Genomic DNA, 25,950 nt, shown 5'->3' on the forward strand with positions numbered 1-25,950 from the left:
CGGTCACAAATGATGTGGCATCCTTTTCAGGCCATGATATGAAACTTAAGATTAAAAACACCATTTTACAACATATGAGTAAAAAGGGAGCAAGGAGAAGGAAAAACACTCACACAGTTCTTTGTAAACGGGCAAATTTGCACAGACGTGGACTTTTCCCCACTTTGACGTCTTATAATCACAAACCTGGAGGTCTTTACTGGGATGTGACAGACCAACACAAATAGTTCATAACTGTAACTGGACAGAAAGGATTTGATGTACTTGCCTCATTTTGTCATGATACCCGTAAATTAAATCCATTATATCCAAATGCTTTCAGAAGTTGCCTAACTGGTAACTTGAGTTCACCTCTGCGGTCTGTGAAGGAGTTCGGGGTTTGTTAGAGGACGGTAGTAAACAAACACCAACATCATGAAGACCAGGGAAATATAGCAGACAGGTCAGGAAGAACAATTTAGGCTTTGAATGGCTCACAGAGTTCAGTTCAATCCAGCATCTGAACAAGGAAAAACATGGAAAACTACCAGAACACGGCCGTCCACCTACACTGACAGACCAGGCAAGGAGAGCGTTAGTCAGGGAAGCAGCTCTGGAGGAGCAGCAGAGATCAACCACTCGGGAGTGAAAATCTGTTGACTGTACAACTATTTGTGATACACTCCACAAATCTGAGCTCTGTGGGAAAATTATTTTGCATGTTAACGTGGAATAAAGCCAACAAGAAATATATATCGGAAAGGGTCCAAAATAACAGAGGTGAAAGACATGAAAAGACATAAGAGTATGTCACAGAGTCACTGCGTTCATTGCTATGCTGCTGAACTAATAATAACTAATCACTGTGATTTTAAGAACAAATCACCTAAATTTAAAAAATTTTTTCTTCCACACAGTATCGTGGGCGACTGTGGCTTGATGGGTTGAGTAACCAGAAGGTTGTGGGTTCGATTCCAGCTTCCCCTTGCCACATGTCGATGTGCCCTTGGGCAAGGCACTTAACCAAGTTGCCTACCGAGCTGCGTCTCAGTGTATGAATGTGTTAGTGAGAGCGACTGGGTGAATGTGGCTATAGTGTACAGTGCTTTGGGTGGTCAGCATGACTGGAAAAGTGCTATATAAGTTCAGACCATTTACCATTTATCTCCATGGACAAACATTACACGAATTATATATATATATATATATATATATATATAAATATATAAACACTACATTGGCAAAAGTATTTGCTCACTCATCCAAATGATTGAAGTTAGGTGTTGCAATCACTCCCATGGCCACAAGTGTATAGCACTTAGGCAAGTAGCCTGCTTCTACAAACGTTGGTGGTCCAGTCGTGTACTTTTCTCGCTCCTAAATAGTCCAAAGTCAGCTGTCAGTGGTGTCATAGCAAAGTGGAAGGTATCGGGAACGACGGCAACTAAGCCAGGAAGTGGTCGGCCACGTATACTGACAGAGCGGGGGCAGCAGATTCTCAGACGTAGCCTACGGTGTGCAGAGGTCGCCAGCCTTCTGCGAAATCAGTCGCTACACACGGTGTGTAGAGAACTTCATAGAATGGGTTTCTATGGCTGTGCGGCTGCATCCAAGCCAAACATCACCAAGTGCAATGCAAAGTGTCAGATCCAGTGGTGTAAAACACGTCGCCACTGGTGGAGGCGCATTCTCCGAGGTGAAGAAACGCGCTTCTCCGTCAGGCAATCTGATGGATGAGTCTGGGTTTGGCTACTGTCAGGAGAACGGTACTTTGTGTCTGACTGTATTGTGCCAAGTGTGGCGGTGGGGGGATTCTGGTGTGGGGTTGTTTTTCCAGGAGCTGAGCTTCTTTGAATGAAAGGAACTCTGAAGGCTTCACCATATCAAGTGGTTTTGGACAATTTGATGCTTGTGGGAAAAGTTTAGAGATGGCCCCTTCCTCCTACAAAATGACTGTTCACCAATGCACAACGTCTGTAAAGACATGGATGAGAGAGTTATTACACTATTGGGATAAATTAGAGCGGAGACTGAAAACCAGACCTTCTCGTCCACCATCAGAGTAAGACCTAATATATGCACTTCTGGAAGAATGGTAAAAAATCCCATAAATACACTCTAGAACCTTGAGTCTGAGAGAGAGAGAGAGAGAGAGAGAGAGAGAGAGAGAGAGAGAGAGAGAGAGAGCATTGGTCTGTATCTGATAAACCAGGTTAACCAAAGAGATGCTAAGATCCACATGACAAGCTATGGAGTTTAAATTATCCATTATCATTATTCATTATCTATATATCCACATATCTGTGCATGGTTGTGGAGGAGGCTGGTACCTATCTCTAGCCCTGCACCTCCATCACATGACAACACCGAGATATACAGGACAAACAACCATGCGCACACACTAAAACCAACCTAAGGGCAATTTAGAGAGAGCAATTAACCTTCCAGTCATGTTTTTGCACTTTGGCAGGAAGCCAGAGTACTCGTAGAAAACATGCAAACTCTATGCAGAAAGAACCCTGGACCTTCTCGCTGGAAGTGCTTACCAACTGCACCACTGTGAGGCCCATTAAAACGTCTATCTGCAATAAACACAAGATTTTTTAAATTACTTTTTTACCATAATGAGCTAAGCTTTTAACTAATTAATTCCACATGGAATTATGTTTTTAGAAAATTACTCACAAGTCAACGCAATAATTAATTTAATTTTAGTTTGACCCGCGACATGTCCACATTTTTGAATAATTTCTTTAATATAATTTGGTCCCCTCTGGTTTTCACTGTGCTCCAGTTTGTCCTGGTTTATTATCTCTTCTCTTTGCGCTCTCTCGCATAAACCACCTGATTTATATGAGGGAGCTTGACCTAGTTCCTGAAAAAAAAGAAAAAGACTAGACAACATATGGCGTCCAGGGAGAAAGACAGTGCGCACACTTCTGATCAACGACAGTCCTCTATTAACAAAGGAGATTGTTTAAACTACAGGATTGTACGTTTAATAAAGGTGTAACGCTGGACTGAAGTTAAAACTGTAGGAAAGCCCTGTTAAAGTTTGCTTTCTCTTCAACCGTTAAACAATAAGCAGCAGCTGCAGGAGGAGGAGGAGGAGGAGGAGGAGGAGGAGGGGGGGAGGAGGAGGTTGGGGCTGGAGCTCAAGGGACGCATAGATCACATCCGGGGCTGGTTTATTCTAATACCGAAGCTTTCAACCCGGAAAAAAAAGTCAAGTCTTCTGTAGCCCGACCACACAAACAAATAGAAGATCGCGTGAGGGCGTCGCGCGCGCCGGTTCTTTATTAAGTCCGCTGGATGTAAAAGTTGTTGGAAAAGTTCCTCCGAGGATGATCGCGGGCGCCGACGCGGACTCTGCGCTCTCCGCTTGGTTTCGGGGCGCTGGCCGTGGCGCACTCTGACTCTCCACAACGGGTAGGTAGTCCGGGGACAGCAGCAGCAGCAGCAGCAGCAGCAGCAGCAGCTTAGGGGCCACTTCGCGGCTCTTGCGTGCGCCCTGGTGCTGGGAGCTGCAGTAGGTGTGGCATTTGTTGGACTTGTTGGTGCCAGTGAGTCACTGCAGGTCATCTGAGCTTGAACCAATGCTGTGCATGTCAGGTGTTGGTGAGTAATCCAGCCGGAGAACGGTTCAGTTTTACATTGCCCATATAATTCAACTTGTGTGGGAAGTTGAGTTAAACATTTTCTGTTATTCAGTAAACTGGTAACAAATGCCCTACTTGACGTCTATAAATACTTTGTTGTTCTCTCCTGACCTACATAGCAGTGAGGCTGAGTTGATACATTTGAATTCTGCATAGTATAGGTGTCCAACAAGTTTACATATAAAACCTAGTTATCGTGGCACAACTCATCCACTTCAAACAGTTGTGTAGTCAAACATGTCTGAGATGCACCAATAGTTTTTTTTTTTTTTTTTTTTGCCCTTCTTCTTCTTGCCACAAATGACTTCTGCTTTGCTCTAAAATATTAGTGGTTCTTAGTTTTGATGCATTTAATGAATGGGGGAAAATTAGATTTCTCAGTTTCCCTCATGCCGGTTGCCTTGGAGAAAGCTGGTCCGGTCCGATCCCTGGCTAATGGATTGGTTCATATCTGGTCTGAAACAAAGGAAAGTATTTACAAAGCGTTGATGGCACGGAACGGAACAGTGCTCAAGTGCAGGGGATGAAAACTTTGAATTGTCTGTTCACTCTCTGCTTCGCTAAATACACTGAAAAGTCAGACGTGGGCGATCACCTTGAGTAAAAATCCCACGGTTCCGTGGTATTTGCGTAAGCATTTTAATTTTCTAAGTCATTGTTTGGAAAGTTTGGAAAGTGTTGAATACTGGTCTGATCTGGAGATGCACCGATTGGCTCTTTCTTGGCCGATGCCGATTTCTGGTTTTAATGGAGGTTTAATCTGTCACTTCTATTTATAGATTATATTTTTCTAAGTACTGTCAGTATTTTGCCATTAGTGAGTCTGCAGATGGGTTGGGGATCCACTTTTTTAATAATAATTTGATAATTGGCACCCTACTTGCTGCATCCTCCTAAAACACATTTTGCCCCTTCTCCATGTCTTTGCAGTAACCGACATGTATTCTAGCCACTGAATGTACATTAATGTGAAAATGTGGTAGTTTTGTGATTTTTGGGTCACAGCTGTTTACAGGTTTCAGTGTAAGTTGAGATACCTTAACGTGGAAATGTCTTAATTTTTTGTTACTGACAAAGGTCTTTTCATGCCGTTTTGGCCTAAAAAATGCTTTTAAAAATGTTAACAGGCCCAATACAAGATGTAAGAGATAAAAATGTGCTTTAGGTTGTTTATTAGCAATAGGAGCTTTTTAATCCTAATAAAGGAATGACGAGATCATCCTTGTCATTGTGTTTGTAAACCAGAACTGGTGGGAGTTCTTCGTTTTGACGCTTCTTATAAATGGGAAAAGACTGATTGGTCCATCACTAAGATGAGGGAATGCAAAAGTATTTCCTAAACAGTATTGCCTCACAACTTAACTGAGCCAACTAACAAGCTTTGATATTAGCTGGTTAATTAGTCAGGCTATCTGCCGGGGAGCAAGCCTTAACAGACAAGCTGCTTGTAGCTTGCCAGCTATCGTTTTGAAACAGCATTACCTCAATACTGACGATAGGTGGCGCTCCTCTAGTTTCTACACCATGACTGTCCGTGTTTTTTGCAACCAGAAATATTTACAAAGAGACAAACTGATGGGGGGTTCTAGCTGTAAAAAAAAAAAAAGGGTGTAGCAACCTTCTTTCAGCCAGCTGACTGGTAGTGCACAGCACAATGTGTTGGAGGGGTGGGGCCGCTCTCGGTTACTCTATGCATACAGCCGAAGGAAACTCCAGGACTTTTTTTAGCCCTGCTTTTGAACTACCAGGAATAGTAGGATGGAACGTTTTGGTGGTTTTGAAACCGTAACCTTTTAAAACGTCGGTAACTTGAGAACAGAAACCTGCCTGTGATTAGTTCAGATTGTTCATTCCTCCCTTATTCTGCTTCACTAAACCCCAAAACCTCATGAATCCAAAACCAGTACAGACCAATGATAGGATCCGCTCTCCAAATGCTTACTGTGACTTTTTGTCTATCTGACTGGTGGATGTGGGCCACAAATAATCATTGTCTGTTGTGGGATGTTTCACTTCATTACTCTGTCAGTGTGATGTCACAGCTTTTATCTAAATATAGATAAACCACCAACTTGCTCCCGTATGTTTGCTGCTTTCCTGCATTTTCAAAAACGGGGCATTTAAAATATCATCCAAGTTTTTATTTATTGGTTTGGTTTTACCAAAAATGGAGAAAAAAAGAAAAACTCCCCACAGCTTCTCCCAGCAATGATTAAACCAGATGTTTTCAGATACCCAGAATAGTTTGTGTGCACACACTTGCGTGAATGTGTGTCTCAGCGTTGGCATCTGTGTGACCCATGCACCTCCAGCCTCGTGTTTCCATCACAGCCTCTTCTTCTGCTCATGCCTTCTCTATCTTTGACCTATTTCAGTGGCAAACTGACGCATGTGAAAAAGAGCCAGGTTTCAAAATGAGACGTTTTTCCTAAGCATCGGGTTTAAAAACAACCCAGCAGGAGTTCCACCGGGCAGGTGTGACCTGTGTGCTTGATGCCGTTTCTAAGCTCTTGTTCTCATGGGAACACTTCCGTGGAAGCTCTGTCATCATTTTCAACCCGCAGAGCCAGCACGGGCTCCTAAAAACAATGTTGAGAAAATATTGAGAGAGCTGTCAAATTATAGTTTGCAAAAATTCCATCACAGATGAGGCATAGTTAGCCATCATATTTGTGTGCTGTTTGTTTTTTGTCTATCTTTAAACCTGGTAATGGATTTAAATATCTAGATATGGAAATGGAAAATGGAAAGTGCTTGGAATTCCTTTCCGACAGACAGTTTTGTCATTCCTCTTAGTTTAGTGAAGTAAATAAATGAAATTAAACACTGTTGAAATGGCTGAGACTTGCAGAAATAAACAGAAAAAGTACGAGAGCGATATTTGAGTTTCTGAGGTGAATTGGGCCTGATTATTTTTAGGATTCAGCCGGCAGCTCTGTATTTTGCATGCACTGCGTCATTTTCAATAAACAGCACTTTCCAAGGCCGCGCTTCTCCTACTTGAGCTCCTCTCTTTCCCCTTCTCTGTCCTGTGGAAATGTGCCTGCGTGCAGATCTTGAGTGCAGTGTGTAATTTTCGGCTGTGGTGGAGGGCCTCAGCTCAGCCTCGGGCTTTCAGCTTTTGCAGCTCGGCCTCAATCACGTCACATGAAAAACTGCTGAGTGTGAGCCGGTCTCTCTCTTCCTGTGTGTGTGTGTGTCTGAACTCTTAACCGAGAGATGATTTACCCTCCACATCTGCCTGTCTCTGCATCTGTGTCTCAGTGATTATGTGATAGTGGCAGCGATGCCGTATCTGGACCGCTTTAACCGTGTGTGCGGCTTCCTGGACATCGAGGAGAAGGAGAACAGCAGCCGCTTCCAGAGGCGATACTTCATCCTCAACACGCAGGAGAATGTCCTGCAGTGGTACATGGACAATCCCCAGGTGCTCGTACACACAACGCATCGCCCAACTGGACACACTGTTGCACAAGCAGCGGGAGGAAATGAAAAATGATCAATATAAGGCCGTGGGACCTTGGACTCTGAGCTAATGACTGCTCTGTGTGTTTGTGTTTGTATGCAGAACCTGGCCAGTGGAGCCAGCTATGTGGGCAGCCTGAGATTAACCTACATCTCTAAGGTAAAGCGTGCACTCCACAGTTTATTGTTTTTAGACATTCTTGCAGTAGAGACAGGGATTTAGTCTATGCCCATGCAACAGTAGGCTGAATTAAACCATGTAACGGTACATAAAAGTCATCCGTCTGATAATGTGTTGAATGTTTGTCTTAAGCGTTTCCTCCACTTTGTACAATCTGCAAAATAAATTTAAAAAAGCAAGTACAATGTGCATTTTTCTCAGATTAAACTTTATTTAGCGTCAGATTTCTTACGCGGCAATAATGGGTGTAAGGGACAAAACCATCCGTAGCTGGAAATTAGTGTAATGAAGAAGTAGTTTGACTATTAATCACTCTAAGGCCTCTTCTCTAATATCTACTAATTGAAACTGAAGGAAAGAAACAAAAACACAAATGGAAAACTAAAATACACTAATTCTACTCCACTGCTACCACCGGTGCCTGAACAGTGGAGCAAGCGAAGCAACTGCTTCCCCCTTTTTAAAAGTGAAAGGGGGGGGGGACTATTTTCTTTCCCCAATTTCTTTTCGACTACACTATTTATTGATGCCCAAAAACTGTGATTCCTCCCTGCATTTAGGTAAATTCATAAAGTCACAGCTACTTCTCATCCTCTTTTCAAACTAGCAGACATAAGAAACATTTTGTAAATAATCACATTTATTTTTGACTCACCCCCCCCCCCTTCACCTTTGAGTTGGTTTGATCCAGCTCAACCCATGCCGTACAGTTGGGTGTGGAAATAAGTGGCTTCATCTCAACCCCATCTGTTCCACCACCGTGTCAGATATTTGAAAAATATACCGTTGTAAACTTTGCACAGCCTTGCCTTATTTAGGTTGAGCCCACAAGCTGCCCAGACCTACCAACTTGCAGCAGCGACATGTGAACACATGCAGGTGTCGTGCAGATTGTATTCGTAGCACTGAAGCCCACCGCTATTTATAGAAACGGCATCCTGGGGACAATTTTTTTTTACTAAACCTCGCCGTAAACTTCTTTTTAATAGGCTTAATAAATCAGCATCTAACCTCCTTATTAAAATTCAGAGCAGAGCAACATGTTAAAGACTGTACAGAGTTAGAAAGCCCCCCGCCCCCCCACAAACAAGCCATTGCAGGAACAAAATTAAATGAACGTAGCAAAGCAGGGATGCAAACAAGGCAATTGAGGCAACAGAATCTGAAAAGTGTACCAAGCTTCTGGTTGTCTCAGTCAGGAAAAATAGATTCCCTTCGTGCTTCAGCCTGCTTAGAGTTAGCAGACTCCAGGAAGGAGTCGTCACAAGGGCCTGATCAGCCAGTCGTATGCAGATTTCTTGAAATCTGTGACCTTGTTGCACTAGACAGCCAAAAAGAACCCTTTAATCAACTATTTGCTGTCTACTGCATGATTAAGACTCAGGAAGATACTAAGAAACAACCTACCCATGTAGGTAAAATTATCTCCATGTTGAAGCTGTTTCCGTATTACAGGTTTCATACATGTAATCATTCTACTCAATTAATTGTAGCTTAATAAATTAATCACTAATCATTAATTATTTTTAAAAACCTTTCAGATATTTTAAATGATCAAAATTAGATCATTCAAAAAGGAGAACTTTGTCGTGCATTGAATAGTTTTTAGAGCATATCCCCTTAAAGCCATGAAAAGATTCAGATGCCTTGTTGCAGCTGAATCTGGTCCCCGTCCGCACGAAGACACCCCCCGGTCAATTTTACGATAAAGAAAAAATTTGCTTCCACCTGAGAGGACGCAGCGCCGCTGAAAGCGCTGTAGTAGGTATGCCGGGCCCATTGGTGGCGCTGTGATACTGCCACAGAAACATGCAAACAACACTGGGCAGGTGCAGACAACTCATGTGAAGTAAACGCAGCAACGAGGCGGGGGATGAAAGACAAACTTTAACGCATATATCTGCCCTAGCGTGAACGCAACACCAGGTGGCGCCATCTTTGTCGTTGTTTTTTTTATGAGAGTGAGGCGCATGCAGGTTACAGAGAGAGACGGAGCTACGACGTCATTGTTTCAGAAAAGAGCCGGCTGGCGTGTACACACGGAAACACAAAACGATTTCAAACTTATTCACTCTGGGACCTGTTTTCAAAAATGATCATTTACGGCCTCCAATAACGGCCGGATCCGTGTGGACGGTTAGCCTGAACAGCAGAATAACTTTGCAGCTACACCTAATCTGGTTTCCGTGTGGACGGGGGGCCTCGAAGGAAAGCTGTTCTTCAGAAAAGCCTCTTCATTAGACGTGTTTGAATCTGCTCTTAAGACCCACCTCTTCTCTTTGGCTTTTTACCCGGCATGAGTTAAATCATTTTTAGTTTTCTTCATGTCTGTTTTATTTTCTTGTTGCAACTTTTTCATGGGTTTTATTTCTACTTTTAATAATTTAATTTGTTTTAAACTCTAATGTATTAACCCTTTATCCTTTTTTGTTTGGCACTTCGGTCGGTGTGTGCTGCTTTTAAGGTGCTTTATAAATAAAGTTGGCTTGGTTTGTAGGTGAAAGGTCAGATCTGGAGTGTTTGTGCTCACTACACCCACAGATATTAATGTGGGAATTCACTCAAGGATCCACAGGCACTCACAAACTCGGGTGGGGTGGGGAGGGTTATCTGCAGTTCCAGTTTGCAGGCGCATGCAGCAACGTTTGAAGTTTTCCAGATGTTAGTTTTGCTCACACAGATAATGACATCTGGCTTCGCTGACATCAAAGATTACTCCTCTCTTCTCCCTCTCAGGTGAGCGAAACCACTGCGAAGCAAAAGCCGAAGACCGAGTTCTGCTTCGGTGAGTTTTCAACCCGCAGGGTGTGTTGAAACGATGGCTCAAGTGTGTTTGGCGTTTACACAACCGCGTTCATTTTTATTACACCCGTGATAAAAATCACCCACGGCGATCGCTTTGGATTTCTAGGAACCTTTTTCAGCTTTTCGTTGTTGTTTTTTTCTCTCTTTTCTTTTCTTTTGGCAGTCATAAATGCAGTCTCACGGCGGTACTTCCTCCAAGCCAACGATGCAGACGACATGAGGGACTGGGTGAAGGCCCTCAACAAGGCCACCAAGATCACCGTAAGAGCTACACGCACGCCATGCATCCCCACTATTATACTGTATGTATGTGAGGTCTGGGCTTTGATGGACATGATTCGTCCCCCCCGGAGCGCAGGGAGCTCTAAAACCAGTTTGGCTCAAACGTCACCCACAGATGCCCTCTGTTGCACGGACTGAATGGGGAAATTGTGAATGTGTGACAGCATCAGCGATAACACTCACACGTCAATGCGGTGAAGGTGTTAACATCCAGTTGCCGACTTTGCATAATATTTGTGTATTCATCAAGAGAGGGGAGGCTTTCGCAACCAGCGACGTCCAGATGTCTGATGGCGGCAGCAGGTGCCAGATGGGAAAGAGCGTTTCTGCTGCGCGCTCACCTGCTCACCGACACAGGAAGCAGCGTGCGTCGCTTGCTCTCTCTCTCTTTCGCTTCCCCATCGCAGGGGAGAGAGGAGGGGCGGCGGCCGCTCTGCTTCTCTGCTGCCGCGCTTTCTGAGCTTCCTTGGCCTCAGAGAAAAGGTCTTGCGAGGCAGAAGGGACGGGAGGCAAGGGCAGGAAATGACTTGTGAAAATAGTGTAGCGGTTAACGTTTAACACATGAAATCATTATTATTTTTATCCTGTCCTCTGTGGTGTTTGAGTGTATATTTCTGTAGTGTTGGAGAAGTACCCAGATCCTTTATGACATCAAAATTAAGACCGTTTGATGGAGGAGGAAATACAATTTGTTTACGTGACTTTTATTTTAAGGTATGTTTGGACTTGTAAACCTTTACTGGCTATAAGCCAAGTGAATATCTAAGATGTGGCCCTAAAGTCTAACAGCCCTAAATGCATCTGGAAGGTCGTTTTTATACCATACAAGTCTGATTAACTGTGCAAAGGTTGTTATATGCTGCTTTATGTGACCTCTCCACCTTTTTGAAGTGTAGTAACTAAAGCAGTTAAATAAACTTGAATTATTTCTGGATGATCTATGTGCACTGTTTGGACAAAACCGAAATATCACTGAAGGCCTTTTTTTTTAAACGATTGCTATTTTTATGCCACATTTGTAAAGTGCATTTCTAAGCTTGTAAACGGATTATCCCACCTGAGCCGTGGATTTCTGCAGCTCCTGCAGTGTTACCCCGGCGCCTCTTGGCTGCTTCTCTGATTAATGGTCTCCTTGACCGGCTTGGCATGTAGGGTGGATGTCCGTGTCTGACTAAGTTTTCAGTTTCGACACACTCTGATGGAACAGACCTCTCCAAGGTTGGGATATTGCTTTATAACCAAACTCTTCTTTAAACTTCCCCTCATCTTTACCCCTGACCTGTCTGCTGCGTTCCTTTGCCTCCATGATGTTTGTTCACTCATGTTCTCTCTGAGGCCTCTGAGGTTAAATTATTACCTATCTTCTTACTAATCATCTGGCTTCTGAAGCCAATTGGTTGCCCTGGATTTTATTTAGCGGCACCAGAGTAAAGGGGGATGAACACAAAGGCACCAGACTTTTCACATTTTTTTACCTTTTAGTTTTATGCTTCTAATGGAACAAAAGGCGCTGCATGTCAAGTACAATTTGCTCGTCCCTCGTCTCATATCCGGGGTCAGGTTGCATCACTCCTGCAAAGTCAGATAATTTGAACAGACTGCTTATATTTGATTTTGACCACTGGGCGTACACTCAGGTTCCCACTGTTTAGTTACAGTATTGGCAAACTTCCTGTTTTGCTAAAAATAATGATGTTTATATTAAATTTTCTTTGGGTAGGACTTCTAGTTTTAGTGACTGGCTGTTTTATAAGTTTTAAGGCTAAAGGAAGAAAGAAATGTTCTGTCTAATATGGAGAGGAAACTACCGCTGCAAAAACCAGTTTCTATATTGCATAGTACACTAACAAGGCATCTGCTATTGCCTTTTAATTGCTGTCCTTTTAGAGGTAGAAAACACAAAACAATGGCTGTAATCTGTCAGGCTTTTCTTTCTGGCTGAATGCAGTTTGTTACTAGTGAGCACCTCTGGCATTCAGCTCCAAGATTAATCCCGAGATTTCACGGTTGGATACGGCAGAAGGCCTGTCGTTCTTTTTTTGTTTGAAGAAGTAAGAAGTATGACCAACACCCTCCACACCTATGGTCAAACCCTCGTAAAGATGCTTTAAGATAACTGGATTTTTTATTCCAGTAGTCGTGTAATCTCACAGTGAAAACCCTGTAGCTCTCTAACCCTGAGGTGTATCGACTCCTCTGTGCCTTATGTGCTCTGACCTCTGATAAGGGCAACTTTTGGCACATAACTTATGTTCTTTTTCTCAATGTTCCTGTTAATTCTTCTTTCTCGTTTTACACCTTGAAGATCAGCTCAAATCTGCCCTCTTTGGATAGCGTGCTTTCTTTTTCAAAAGTGTGCCTTTTGTGTCAAACTATAGATACACCCCAGGAAAAAATGCTCAATTAAAGTTCCTAGACACTCTAGTTAACTTTTACAAGTAAGGTCTAAATGTAAAAATCTGATGTTACTTTTTCCCAGAATTTTTCACAATGTTGTAATGAATTTGGAGGAATCCTATATGAGCCAGACACGGAGCTGATGCAAAAGATTTATTAAAGGAGAAGAAGGGTAATCCAGGCAAAAAACAAAAACACAAAAGGTACTGAGCTGACATCCAAGTCGACACAAAAAGCTTGGGCAGACTCAAAAACAGAAACTGATCAGAACGGGTAACGGACAGGTAAACAGGCGCTGGAGGGCTCTTACCACTGACGGAGTAAGTAGAGGCAAAGCAACACGTCCTGGCAACAAACAGAAAACTAAGGCGGGCTTAAATAGGCGAACGGAACAGGAGAGCAGGGCGGGACTAATTAACCAAAACAGGTGGAGGTGATAAAAGGAGCATACAGACTAATAGACAATAAGCCTAAGGTAGAAAACAAGAAAAAGACTAAACAGACACGAGCTGAAATAAAAACTAATAACAAAGACCAGATAACTAAAACAGGCTAAGCATAAATCCAATACAAAACAGAAGAAACAGAAATAAATCCTGAGACAGAAAAGTCTCTAAACTGAAAAAATAACCTGAACCACAACAGAACGTTACAAATGTACAATAATAATAATCTTTCTCCTAAATGTTGATGTCTGTCATGGCAGGTTCCTAAATCCTGCCCTGCGCCTCCCAAATCTGACGTGAACGCTGTGATCAGTGACTCTCAAGGAAACAGGAAACAACAGGCCTACAAGACAGAGATCATTGGCGGCGTGGTGGTTCATACTCCGATCCAGGTAAGGCAGGGAAAGAAGCTGAGACCTGCAATCCATGACTCCAAAAGAGACAGAATGTAAAACATTTGTAAACAATTAAGCCCCAAATTATTCAAATCCCTGGAACATTTAGATTTAAAATTAGAGTTGCATGATATAGCAGATTCATCATTGTAATATTATTATTTGCAATATAAAAACTGGTAAGGATGTTGTGATGAAGAAAGAAAAAAAGAGTCAAGAGAAAGTGAGATAACTGTAATTGATGTTATTTATTCAGCGATAGTATCTTAATTAAATGGTTTCTTATAATTTTTCACAATAAAATGTATTTTAAATAAACTAAGAAGTCTTGGTCGCTTCATGCTTGCTCAGTATGAGGGATTGCTGCAAAGCCACTGACAATGCAGACGACTCTCCCTGTGGCTCTACGCTCTTTCATGAGGAGTGAATGCTGCTTGTCAAAACTCAATACAATCTACTGGGTTTCCTTAGATGGGAAACTTTTTGACCCATCTGTATAATCTAACCCAATCTGTATAATCTGATTGAATTTGACTTTGGAAAGTGCCTTGAGATGACATGTTTCATGAATTGGCGCTATATAAATAAAACTGAACTGAATTGAAGGTCTCTCAGAAGACAATAAACCAAAGTACAAACCCTAAAATGGCAAACATATTGGTAACGTCGGAAATGATGTGCACCCTTGTCACCTGACCAGTTTTTCCCTGGTATTTTGCAGTTTATCCTTAGTGATGAGCTCCAAGTCTTTGAAGGCCTCCTTTCCATCACAATCTTAAAGGAGACATATCATGCAAAATCCATTTTTTTTTACCTTAAATACATTTTGTTGTGTGCCTGGAGTCTCTAGGTATGCAGGAAACGCAGATGTAGTCTGTCCAGGAGCTACATAGACATCTTTATTTTCTGTTTGGGTAATATTTTTCAAGCCGTTCAGTTTTTTCTGTTTTCTATTCCATTTTTTTTTAACAATAGCATCACAACATTCTCTGCAGAGCTGCTAAGCAAGGTCTTGGACTCCCTGCTTACCAATTTTGCACCATTTTCATTACTCTGAGTGATTTTTGTAGTCCAAGCAGAAAGAAGTTGATGCTACAAGTGAATTAATCACACTGTGTGGTTGTATATTACACCATCCTCAGCATACTCCAAATATGACAGAACGGGGTGATGTGGAACACTCTGTGACATGAAGGGGGGCGGGTTGTGAAGAGGCTGCAACAAAACAAGTCATTGCCACAACTGAATGATTTAGATGTGGAAAGAAAGAACGTAAAACTATCATATGTCTCCTTTAAGCTCCTTCCAAAGGTTTTCAGTCAGATTGGTTGTGCCACTTCAAAACGTCGGTCCATGTTGGACCTTCTGGCGGTATGAATGATTTTGGGCTTAACTGTAATAGATTTTATGGCCGCGAAATCAAACGTTTGGAAGCTTGTAGAGATTGAGCAGTTTATCTGATGCTGATGGTGACGGCTCCCAGGATGACGTTGATAAGAGATTACTCTGATGAAATCTTTCAGAATGAAACTGAAGAGACGGAAGGGAGGGAGAAGAAGGGAAACAGGCCTGGTGTGCTAAGATGTGGTTTCTGCGTCAAACAAGGAAATGTGGTACGCTTTCTGCCTTATTAACAGCGATATTCTGTTCCGAAAACACTAAAAATAACTGAAAAGGTGAGAATGTGTTGTGCGTTTGCAGAGGAAGAGCTGGAAGAGGCGTTTTTTCACGCTGGATGACAACACAGTCAGCTACTACAAGACCGACACGGTGAGGAGCCAGTATCATTTTCATTTTTATTATGATTGTTTTTCACGCACTCAGAGTGACTATAGCCGTGTCTGCGTATGTCCAGGACAAGGAGCCTCTCCGAGGTATTCTGCTCAGAGACATCCAGAAGGTCCACGAATGTCTCGTCAAGTCAGGGTGAGCCGTGCGAGAATCCGAATGGGATGCCGCCCAATCCGGACGCGCTTTCTCCCAATCTGCTTATCTGTCCGAAATGAACGTAAACATAATTACAGCATTTGGATATCTTGTGAAAGTTTCAGTGTATACAGTTTTTATCATGCAAAATGTTGCTTAGGTTTGGGTTTCAGTGCAGCATCTTAGATCTTGCTGCACAGGAGATGGTTTCACCTTCTGAGCCATCACTGAAACCTGCTACTGCACAGTTTCACAGCAGAGGCAGAAATATTTCAGTTTTCATCCAAACGCAACAAATAAACATTACTCTCTCATCTAAATGTGATTAGTAAAGCTCGCTTTTCATTATATAACATTTGCAAACAACTGTTTTACCATATACAGACACATCGTTTGATCCTAAATCAGAAATGTGCCAGTAGAAATATTCTTCTCTTTATAGACCTACTTCCACATTTACTAAAACAACGTGTCAGTTTAAATTCCGGTTAAACAACGTTAGTAGTTAATTACCTGATTTTAATCTGTTATTTGTTGACGGTAAAATCACATTTTCGGTTAAGGAGTTTTAATGTTTGAGCTAAAACAGCTTTGTCTATGTTCTATAAAACATCAAGAGCCTCATTGTTTACTCTCTTTTCCATCAGGGACCTCCTTCTTAGAGACAATCTTTTTGAGATCATCACCAACTCCCGAACTTTCTACATCCAGGTAAAGGGAAAAAAAAGAAAAAGTGTCGCTGGTTTTCACTTTAAAATCAGTGTTGATTTGTTGCACAGTGCGGCGTCTCCCAAAGGTATTCGCACCCCTTGAACTTTTTCCCTTTTTGTCACGTCACAGCCGTAAACGTCAGTTTACGTTGTTGGGGTTTTATGTGAAAGGCCAATTCATAGTAGTGCACAGTTGAGAAGTGGAAGGAAAATTCTATATTTTTCATATTTTGTGCAAAAAATATGAAAAAGGTGGCGCACATTTGTATTTAACCACCTTTACTCTGATATAAACAAAAAAAATAATTTGCAACCCATTGCCTTCAGAACTCACTTAATGTCAATGAGGTCCCCTTGTGTGTAATTTAATTCCAGTACTTCTATCCAGCTGTTCTGTGAGGATCTCAGAGATTCTTTTTGGTGAACAGTAGTGAACAAACAACATGATGAAGACCAAGGGACTCAGCAGGAGGAGGAAGAAGTTATGGAGATGTTTAAAGCAGGACTGGGTTATCCAGACAACATCCAAAGCTCCGAACATCCCACAGGACTCAGTTCAATCTATTATCTGAAAAAAGACAGCCTGTGGCTCAACGTCACACCTATTCATACGCCCCGTGTTCACTTAAAATGACAAGGAGAGCATTAATTAGAAAAGTAGCCAAGAGTGCCAGGGTACCTCTGGAGGAGCTGCAGAGATCCACAGCTCAGATGTGAGGATCTGTTGACAGAGCAAATATTATTTGGGCATTCTGCTAGTCTGGATTTTATTGAAGAGCAGCAATAAGAAATAGTGAAGGGGACCCATAAGAAGTCCTGTTTGCAGTTTGTCAAAGACTGTGTAGGGCTGTCAGCTGACGTGAGGTGTTTGTAAGTTCCCACTGTGAAACACAAAGGTGGTAACATAATGCTGTTGCGAGGCTTCTCTTCACCAGAGACAGGGAAGCTGGTCAGACTTCATGGGGACATGGATGGAGGTAAATATGGGATTATCCAGCAGGAAACCCTCGTAGAGGCTGCAAAGATCGTGTCTGCCACGGTCCACTTTCCAGGAGGACAGCAACCCTAAACATGGAGCAGGATGCGTTAGAATGGCCTAGTCAAAGTCCAGACTTAGATCCAATCAAAGATCAGTGGCAAGAGTGAAAAGTTGATGCTCACAGATGGTCTCCATCCAGTCTAACTAGAAATCTGTCTGTGCACAAGTTACTTTGCAAAGAGTAAATAAAGCTGTTAGTGAGATGCCACAGGAAAAGTTGCTTCTATCACATGAAATCCAGACCAAACAGAATAAGGTTTGTGGTTATAACGGCACACAATTGCCCAAAATTAAAGGGATGCTAATATTTTGCAAGGCGCTGGTGTGGAAAGAGAACGACTCTCGTATCTCTGAGGACAGAGAAGATCCGCTTTAGAATCCCAGGTGTTTCTGTGTTGATGTTTTTCTCGAAATGCTCTGCTGCTGATGTGTGGCCCAGGCTCCTTTTTATAGCCGCCCAAACAGTTTGTTTTCGAGCGGAGGACGCAGCCACGTGTTGCCGCACCACCAACAATATCCTGTTCCTCCCCCTCGGGAGAGCAGCTGGCCGAGGCGTCAGCGTCGGATCAGATGGGAAGTGGTGGCAGAGATCGAGACGGGCTGCAAGCAGCGGCGCTTTAATGTTTGTGATTAGAGGGAGAAAATAAGGAAGTGTGAAAGAAGACTCAGATAAACAAAAACAAATGAAATGGAAATAAATGTCTCGACCTACAGGAGCGAAGACAAATCCTGAGGGCAAATTCAGGTTTTGCAAAAAGTTTGAGCTGAAGTACGAAAATCCCGACGGCAATATTAACCATTAACAAACGCTGTTGGCGAAACAAAATATACATTTTCTCATAAAACTGTTTGGAAAAAGTTTGTCCATGTGTACTTTAATAGAAATAATAAAATGTAACGCTACAGTAATGAAAATCCTTGGGAGGATATTTTGTCTGACAACTAAAGCTTTTGTCTTAGCTTAAAACAGAGAGGTGCGTGTTTTTTTTTTTTTAACTAGAAAGCAGAGGTGGGTAGTAAGTAGTTACATTTACTTGAGTGACTTTGTGAGCAAAATGTACTTTTAGGAGTAATATTACTGCACTGTACTTTTTACTTTTAGCTTGAGTCATATTATTACTCAAGTATCGCTACTCTCGAGTAAAATTTCTGGCTACCTACTGTGAATAACTTCATGAATAAACATCTGACTTATTCTAACCAAAAATGTACCAGAGAGACAAAAACTTTTTTATGTTTATGTCAATGAGAGACTTATTTGTGCACAAGCTTTGTTATTTTAATGTTATGTTTCATCTGCTGAGCTCATTTAGCCATTTGGAGGTCAAAGGAACGTACAGTAAACGGGATATATTCTTATTGGAAATAATTTGCACTGTTTTCACATACTGTATATACATTAACTGCTGTAAGTAATAATAATAATAATAATTTAACTTTATTGATCTCACAATGGAGAAATTCACTTCTGCATTTTAACCCATCCCCATGGGAGCAGTGGGCTGCCACTGTGCGGCGCCTGGGGTGCAATTGGGGGGGTTAAGGGTCTTGCTCAGGGACCCAGAATAGCAGCTTGTGGGAGTTGAACTCAGAACCTCTGGAACCGAAGCTCTGTGGTCTAACCACTAGGCCACCACACCCTCAACAGCCCAAGTATTGCTTTCAAGTTTAATGTTGGACAAATAATGATTTAGAAAAGTGTTTCTTTTATCTTTAAAATACCAGAATTTGCACATAACTTTGTGTTTTTCTGTCCGATTTACATAATTCTGAAATATAAATTTATCAGCTGTTATAATTAGTTAGTACTTGAGTGGCTTTCTTACTGAATACTTTTTTTACTTTTACTTGGGTAATTTCTTGGTTGAAAACTTTTTACTTTTACTTGAGGAAGAATATGTCGTAGTAGTGCTACTCTTACTTGAGTACAACGCTTGGCTACTCCACCCACCTCTGCTAAAACTTTTGCTGATCAACTAATTTGGCATATGTTCGTGTATTTGTAATAAGTTAAACTGTGAGGAGAAACAAGACAAAAACCCTTTTTCCAAAGTATTTTTGTAAACTTAGGTGAACATATTCTTTCTTCTTTCTTGCGTACATTTATATACATATATATATATATATATATATATATATATATATATATATATATATATACACATGTAATATATCATATAGCTATATTAAGCTTGAAAAATGTTTGACTTAGATTTTAAGGTGGTTAGTTTAACATTCATTTTAATATAGACGTTAAACTATCCACCTGTATTGCCTCATTTTGAAGATATTGCATTACACATTTTCAAACATTGAAAAAAAGAATTACGTGGAAAACACGAACAAATCCGCGGACCTGCAGGCTGGAGGCACATTGGACTTCATGCACCCACATGTGAGCTTGCATCCAAAAGTAACTACACAGTCTTGATCTGAGAGTGTTTCCCAGGTCTGGATAAATATTGCAACAGAAAATGGGATATGAAAATGTTTTTATTTCCACATTTTGGCCTTTCCTGTTGCCTTTATGAGAAATATCAGAATTTTGAAGCAAAAAAATCTAAAAGATGCATATGGTTGACATAGCTTTTTTTTTCATCAACCACATATGGACTTGGGTTTATCGTTTAAGGGAAAATATGTATTTTTTGAATTACGGTACTGATATTGAAATGACAGATTTACTCACTCCATCAACCTCTCCAACGTTATCAAGGCTATATGTCACTTGACTGATAATGAATAACAGAGTGATGATGTCTTTTGTATAATTGATTAAAATGAAATAAAAATTAGGGGAAGAATATTGTTAAAATTATTACAGAATGGATCATATGCATCATGTATAGTTTCCATATATACGAAACGTTTGAGATTTATTTTAAGTATTATTAAATATTTTGTGAATAGAGGATCCACTACCATTGCATATTATATGTAATCTAAATCCAATACAGACATTTGGTACAGCAAAGGGCAATTATTGATATATTAAGAACGAGTGGGAACAGATCCCTCTGTTGTAATCACTGAGTGTTATGCTCTCATATCCTCATTAATTCAGAGTGATTTTATAAAGAAAAGAGGTGACAACTCCCCAGAGGTGTAGCTTCCATCCATGTGTGCATCTGTTTATGTCTTTCAGTTCATCTATCTGTCCATAAGCCACACTGTAGTTTTAAAGATAAGATATTTGTCATTATCCATACAATGGTACATGCCACAAAATGTCATAAATTGGATGAAGGGTTAGCCTGGCCCACTGCGACTGAGTGTGCTGCCACTAATGGTGGACCTGACCAGCATGTCTTTAGTGGTAGGGGAAACCATGGCACCCACTTTGCTTTTCATAAACTTCTTCTTGAGACTCTCAGCCATGTTCAGTGTATACGTGAGAGCAGCGGAGCTAGAATGACCGGCTAACACTAAAGCTAACCGCTAAGCTAACCGGATACATAAACACTAGAAGTGTCCATGTGCAGCAAGCAAGCGGAAACTAACAAAGAACGAGCACGCACACTGCCGTCACATGTGCAAATCAGGATGATTGGCATGAGGGACAACCGATAGATAAGGTGATAACATCGGAACGTGAGGAACAGAGGGTGATGAGAGCAGGAACAAAACTCTGACCAATCCCTGCCATTGGGACCGAACAGGAGGGATTGGTCAGTTTTTACCCGTCTGCACCTTTCACAGAGATCTAATTTTTTAACCTCCTTTTTCTGAATACATAATGTATTAACTACTGTCAGAATGGAAGAAGTATTTCACTCAGTTTAACAAAAAGTGTTTCTAAACAGGATTGCCATCTACAGCTTTAAACAACACAGTGAAAAACATTGATGCGTACCTCCATGTAAACATGTTGGACATTAAGGTCTCAGCGTCATCTCTTTGGAAAATCAGTCGTTGTTTCCAGTTCTAAACATCATCCACAGATGTGTTAGTTATTCTTTATTATTCTTTGTTATTCAGAACCTCTTCAGGCGTTCTCATGAATTTGTGCTCAAAATAACGTGCTTAAATCTAAGTAAGTTTTTCTTCAGCAATGACAAACTCCATTTAAACACAGACACGTGTGGAATTCACAGGAATGCCAAAATTGTTTGAAAAACATCATTATGGATTCAATAATTATTTCACTGGTAGCCTTCCTCCCCCAGTACTGAGGAGTGGGGCTTAACAGATTAGTTAATAAACCACCTCGGCCATTTAGGGCACACAGTCTCTTGCAAGTGAGGGATATTATTTTAGGAGTGAAAAGCTCCGTCTTTGTTTAACTGTTTAGAGCGATTTTTAGAGAGTGATTTTCTTGCAGGTCTCATCCAGAAATGTCATGTGTGATTCTTCTTCCATATCTGAAGCTCTCCATGCTGACTAGGTTCTTCTGCGCTACTTCCTCTCTGCACATGCAGACATTTAAGGCTGCAGTGGAAATGGCCGTCAGCAGGATTACTGTTCTGGTTCTCAACAACCAACTGAGCCTCCACCAGCACAAACGTCACCACTCCGCTCTCTGTGCTTTTTAAATGCTCTTATTTTTCTAAATAGGGAAAAATAACCTCTGCCTGAAATAGATGATAGATGTTGTACCACATCAGCATTTTTCGCTTCTTTTTTTTCCCCTTTAAGTTTAGTTTCCGTTTGTTTTGCAGATGCACCAGTGTTCTGCCATGTTGACTGAGAGACTGACTTTGGAGCTTTTTTGCATACTTAGAAATATTACAATTTTAGAACCAAGCTACATTGAAAAACAAAAAAATATTAAAAGATAGTTACAGTTAAAGATAAAACCCCTCTTATTTGCAGAAGAGCTCCACTTTGCCCATGTAATAACCGGACCAGTATATGAAATAGTTTAAATGGAAGCTTAAATGCATCTATTTTAAATATATTATAAAGCGCTCTATATATTTGACCTACATTACATTTTTGAGTATTTATGTTGAGTTTACATTTTTTTTCACAGAGCATATAAACTCAGATTTGACCTCCTGTGGCAATAAAATGGGCACAAACAATAATCAATAATTCCTATAAAGAATGTATACTTTTAGACCTCAAAAAAACTATTTTTTGATCAGATACAATAAAAAAAATTCAAAGACATCTCACGCTGACATGTGTTTTTTATATATATATATATATATATATATATGTTAAAAGTTGTATTTAGGATATTTTAAGTTATCTGTTAATATTATATTCTGGTTTTCTCTACAGACAGACACACCGGAAGAAATGCATGGTTGGATCAGGGATATCGATATGAAAATTCGGGAATTCAGAGGACCCCCACGGGTAACCTATGCTTTGTTTTATATCACATAAAAAAACCTGTGATTCTTCTCCATTTTTGTGGCTGATTGACCTTGAAAATGGTTTCATATCCTTTTAACCTTTTATCATTTTGTCCACATTACAACCACAAAATTCTCTGTATTTTGTGTTGGGCTTTCAGGTGATGGGCCCACTTAAAGTAGCACAAGGTCATGAAATGAAAGGAAAACAAGAAGGAGCTTTCAAATGTTTCAAAAAATACAAAATCTGGAAAATTTGTTTTTATTCAGCACTTTTATTTTGATTGAGTGTCACGCCCTGCCTTTTGAAGTCAGGTGATTACTCACGTAATTAGTGATTCATATAACATACCCTAAACATGGTGGTGGCAGCATCATGCAGTGGGAATGCATTTCTTCAGCAGGGACAGAGAAGGTGGTCAGAGTTGATGGGAAGATAGACGGAGCTAAATATATCGCAATCCTGGAAGAAAACATGCTGAAGGCTGGGGCAGAGGTTCACCTTCCAGCAGCAAAACCACCTAAACCTTACAGCAAGAGCTACAATGGAGTAGTTTAGATCAAAGCTCATACGTGTCCTGGCATAGCCCCGTCAGAGTCCGCATCTAAATCCAGCTGAGAATTATGCAAGATTTGAAAACTGTTTTTCTCACATGCTCTCTGTCCAGTCTGTCTAACAATCTATCTGAACATGACTTACTTTGCATCCACTCTGAAACTTGAACTGCGTTGCAAAGAAAAACATGCTATATAACACTTATCCTGAATATATATATATATATGTAAGCCAAACTTTTAGGATATTAATTTTTTAAAACAGTATTATTTTTCTTTCTACTCAGCAATTGTAAGCTTATTTGCGTTATTCTGTCTAATAAAAGTACAATGTACATGGAACGTTAATGTAGCATTACAAAACGATTACTTTTACAAGACGCCACATATAAATGAAAAGATTGCGGTCATGACTAGTAACTGTCTCACATTCATGTCTTGTAATTGCAGGGATATCCGTTTAAACGGGGATCTTCTCTCCATCAAAAACACAATGCCAGCAGCGCCTGTTGTCAGCAGACCAGCGAGACGCGCCCCCAGCTGATTAAGTCCTGCTCCGTGGCTCCGGGCTGGCAGCCGTGGACGCCCGTTCCTCCGGGGGAGCCCTCCATCATAGACATGGAGGATGAAGACAGCCCCTTCAGCCCTGCTCCCACTGTGCCCTCCCTGTCCTCCTCGTCCACCTCCTCATCCACCTCCTCCTCCTCCAACTCCCTGTCCACCCCAACCCCGTGCCCCAGCGCGCCCCAGGTGCCTTCGAGCAGTGGGCTGGGGATTCTTACAGCGTCGGCCGACGCTGCAAGCGGGCGCAGACGGCACCGCTCCCAGCCTCAACCTCACTCCGCCTTTCCCTTCAGCTTGGATGACGACGGCATCCGCACAACAGACGTCTAACTCGAAGCGGTCTGTGCAGACTCCTGTGTGGACTAAAGTGTTGGTACTTATTTTATTTTTCGTTTAGTGATGAATGTGACTGGCAATGGTAGTATTCCTTGCTAATGAAGAGACTGTGTCCGTGGCATGAGAATGAGGGCCCCCTGCTGGGGATGTTACTGCTTTGCAGATGAAGGATGCACCCAGCTGGATGAAGGACAGGAACTGTCTTTATTAGTCCAAGGACTGTGAAAAAGAGTGATGGAGTGTTTTAGCGCAATTTTCCTCTGAAAACTTGAATAATCTTGTTTGTTTTTCCTTTCTGAAACGTAAAAAAAATGGCGGCACATGTTGTCGGACTTCTGCACTTAACATCAAATTTGTGTACCCGTTACTAGGACTGTGTTCAAGCATAATGTTTAAAGGAATTTTAACACTTTTTATTCAAACTTCACAAAATATATTTTCTAACTTCTTTCCACGTTTTCTTTTCCATCCATGCCCAACAGTGTTTTTTTTCCCCCCCAGTCATTCATTCCTGAGACACACATCATGAAGAAACCATTACATCATCAGCGTATAATCACATTTTACACGTATAATCAAAAACCTTTGTATTTCTAACATCTTTCCTGCATTTTTGTTTAGTTTTTTCAAACTCTGCTTAAAGATCAACTGTCAGGTAACTGTGAGTCCATTTGAAGGTTCAACCTCGGTACCATGAAAATGCTGCAGTGTTACGGTGGTACTTGTTGAAAAAAAAATAAACACCTGCCGGTATCATGATTGAGTCAGCTGCTTCGGAAATGTAAATGTGATTGTCGTTTAGCAGCATTATGTGGGACGTTTTTGCCACTACTTTTGGTAATTGAACTGTAATTCTGCACTTTGCATTTTGTATTTGTCCGCGCGTCTGTGTGTGTGAGTTGTGTGCTTTTTTTTTTTTTTTTAAATAGTTTTTATCTGATCTTTCACAGTGGTTAAAGATAACTTCGTCACATGCTTGGTGTAGCTACACAAGCTTGTGTCGGGACTTCATTGATGTGGTACCATGTTCATTCTTGTTTGCATTTGCTGAAGCTGTGTGCACTTATCTGCCTGCGTGTCATGGTAATTCTTTCTTGTATATTAAATAATGCTTTGTATTTCTCTTGTTTGGACTGTTGCTGATCAAGTCTTTGCTACTCTATTTGATGGAACATATTAGACCAAACCCAAAAATGGGTAAAATATTTCTTATTTATTTATATATATATATATATATATATATATATATATATATATATATATATATATATATATATATATATATATATATATATATATATATATATATATATATATATATAGTTTTCTAAAACACCTTTCCACTGAGTAAATGACATCTTGACCTTTATGTGTTTGGTCTCTAAAAGGCAAAAGCTGCAGTACAAGAGGTCAAGGCGAACAACAAATCTGCCCTTTAACACACGCACACTGCATGGGAGCACACAAGCATGCACATGTCCATCTACCAACCACAGGCTGTGTTAAGTGAAGTCTTTCACACATGCCGTGCAAAGTCTATCAGGTAAAACGCCTAAAACTGCCAATTCCCACTTCAGCCTATGTCCTCTGGTGCAGCTGTGTGTGAGAGAGGGAGGGCGTTTCCACTGAGCAGTTTAAATTGTGTTAGGAGGCCACAAGGGCCTGTGAAATGTCAGCTGTGTTGAAATTGGTTTTCACTTTTATGAAACAGATCCCCTCAAGGTACTGAGACAAGCCAAAGGAGAAAGATCGTGTGAAGATGAAGAAACTTGGTTAAACTTGAAAAGAAATGATAACCAGGAACTTATCGGACGTTTGTGTTTTTTCGTGAAAGATCTAACTGATAGGCTAAGAAGTGTGTGGCACATAATTTAAATCTTCAAACTGATTTGCCTCTGTGTAGATTTT

At 41.0% G+C, this 25,950-nt stretch overlaps 1 protein-coding gene across 1 annotated transcript; it reads left to right on the forward strand.

Annotated features, from left to right (window-relative positions):
• Positions 1-3,117: 3,117 nt before the first annotated feature.
• Positions 3,118-25,168, forward strand: si:ch211-204d2.4 (PH-like and PH2_TAPP1_2 domain-containing protein). The gene is made up of 12 exons (XM_012863529.3): positions 3,118-3,408; positions 6,903-7,065; positions 7,207-7,263; positions 10,021-10,069; positions 10,253-10,350; positions 13,475-13,606; positions 15,133-15,222; positions 15,311-15,379; positions 15,465-15,535; positions 16,183-16,246; positions 22,511-22,588; positions 23,593-25,168. Exons 2-12 carry the CDS (start codon positions 6,925-6,927, stop codon positions 24,034-24,036), a joined length of 1,293 nt encoding a protein of 430 aa, XP_012718983.2. The 5' UTR covers positions 3,118-3,408; positions 6,903-6,924; the 3' UTR covers positions 24,037-25,168.
• Positions 25,169-25,950: the final 782 nt, after the last annotated feature.

Source organism: Fundulus heteroclitus, chromosome 12, assembly GCF_011125445.2.
Source record: "Fundulus heteroclitus isolate FHET01 chromosome 12, MU-UCD_Fhet_4.1, whole genome shotgun sequence".
Lineage (NCBI taxonomy): Eukaryota > Metazoa > Chordata > Actinopteri > Cyprinodontiformes > Fundulidae > Fundulus > Fundulus heteroclitus.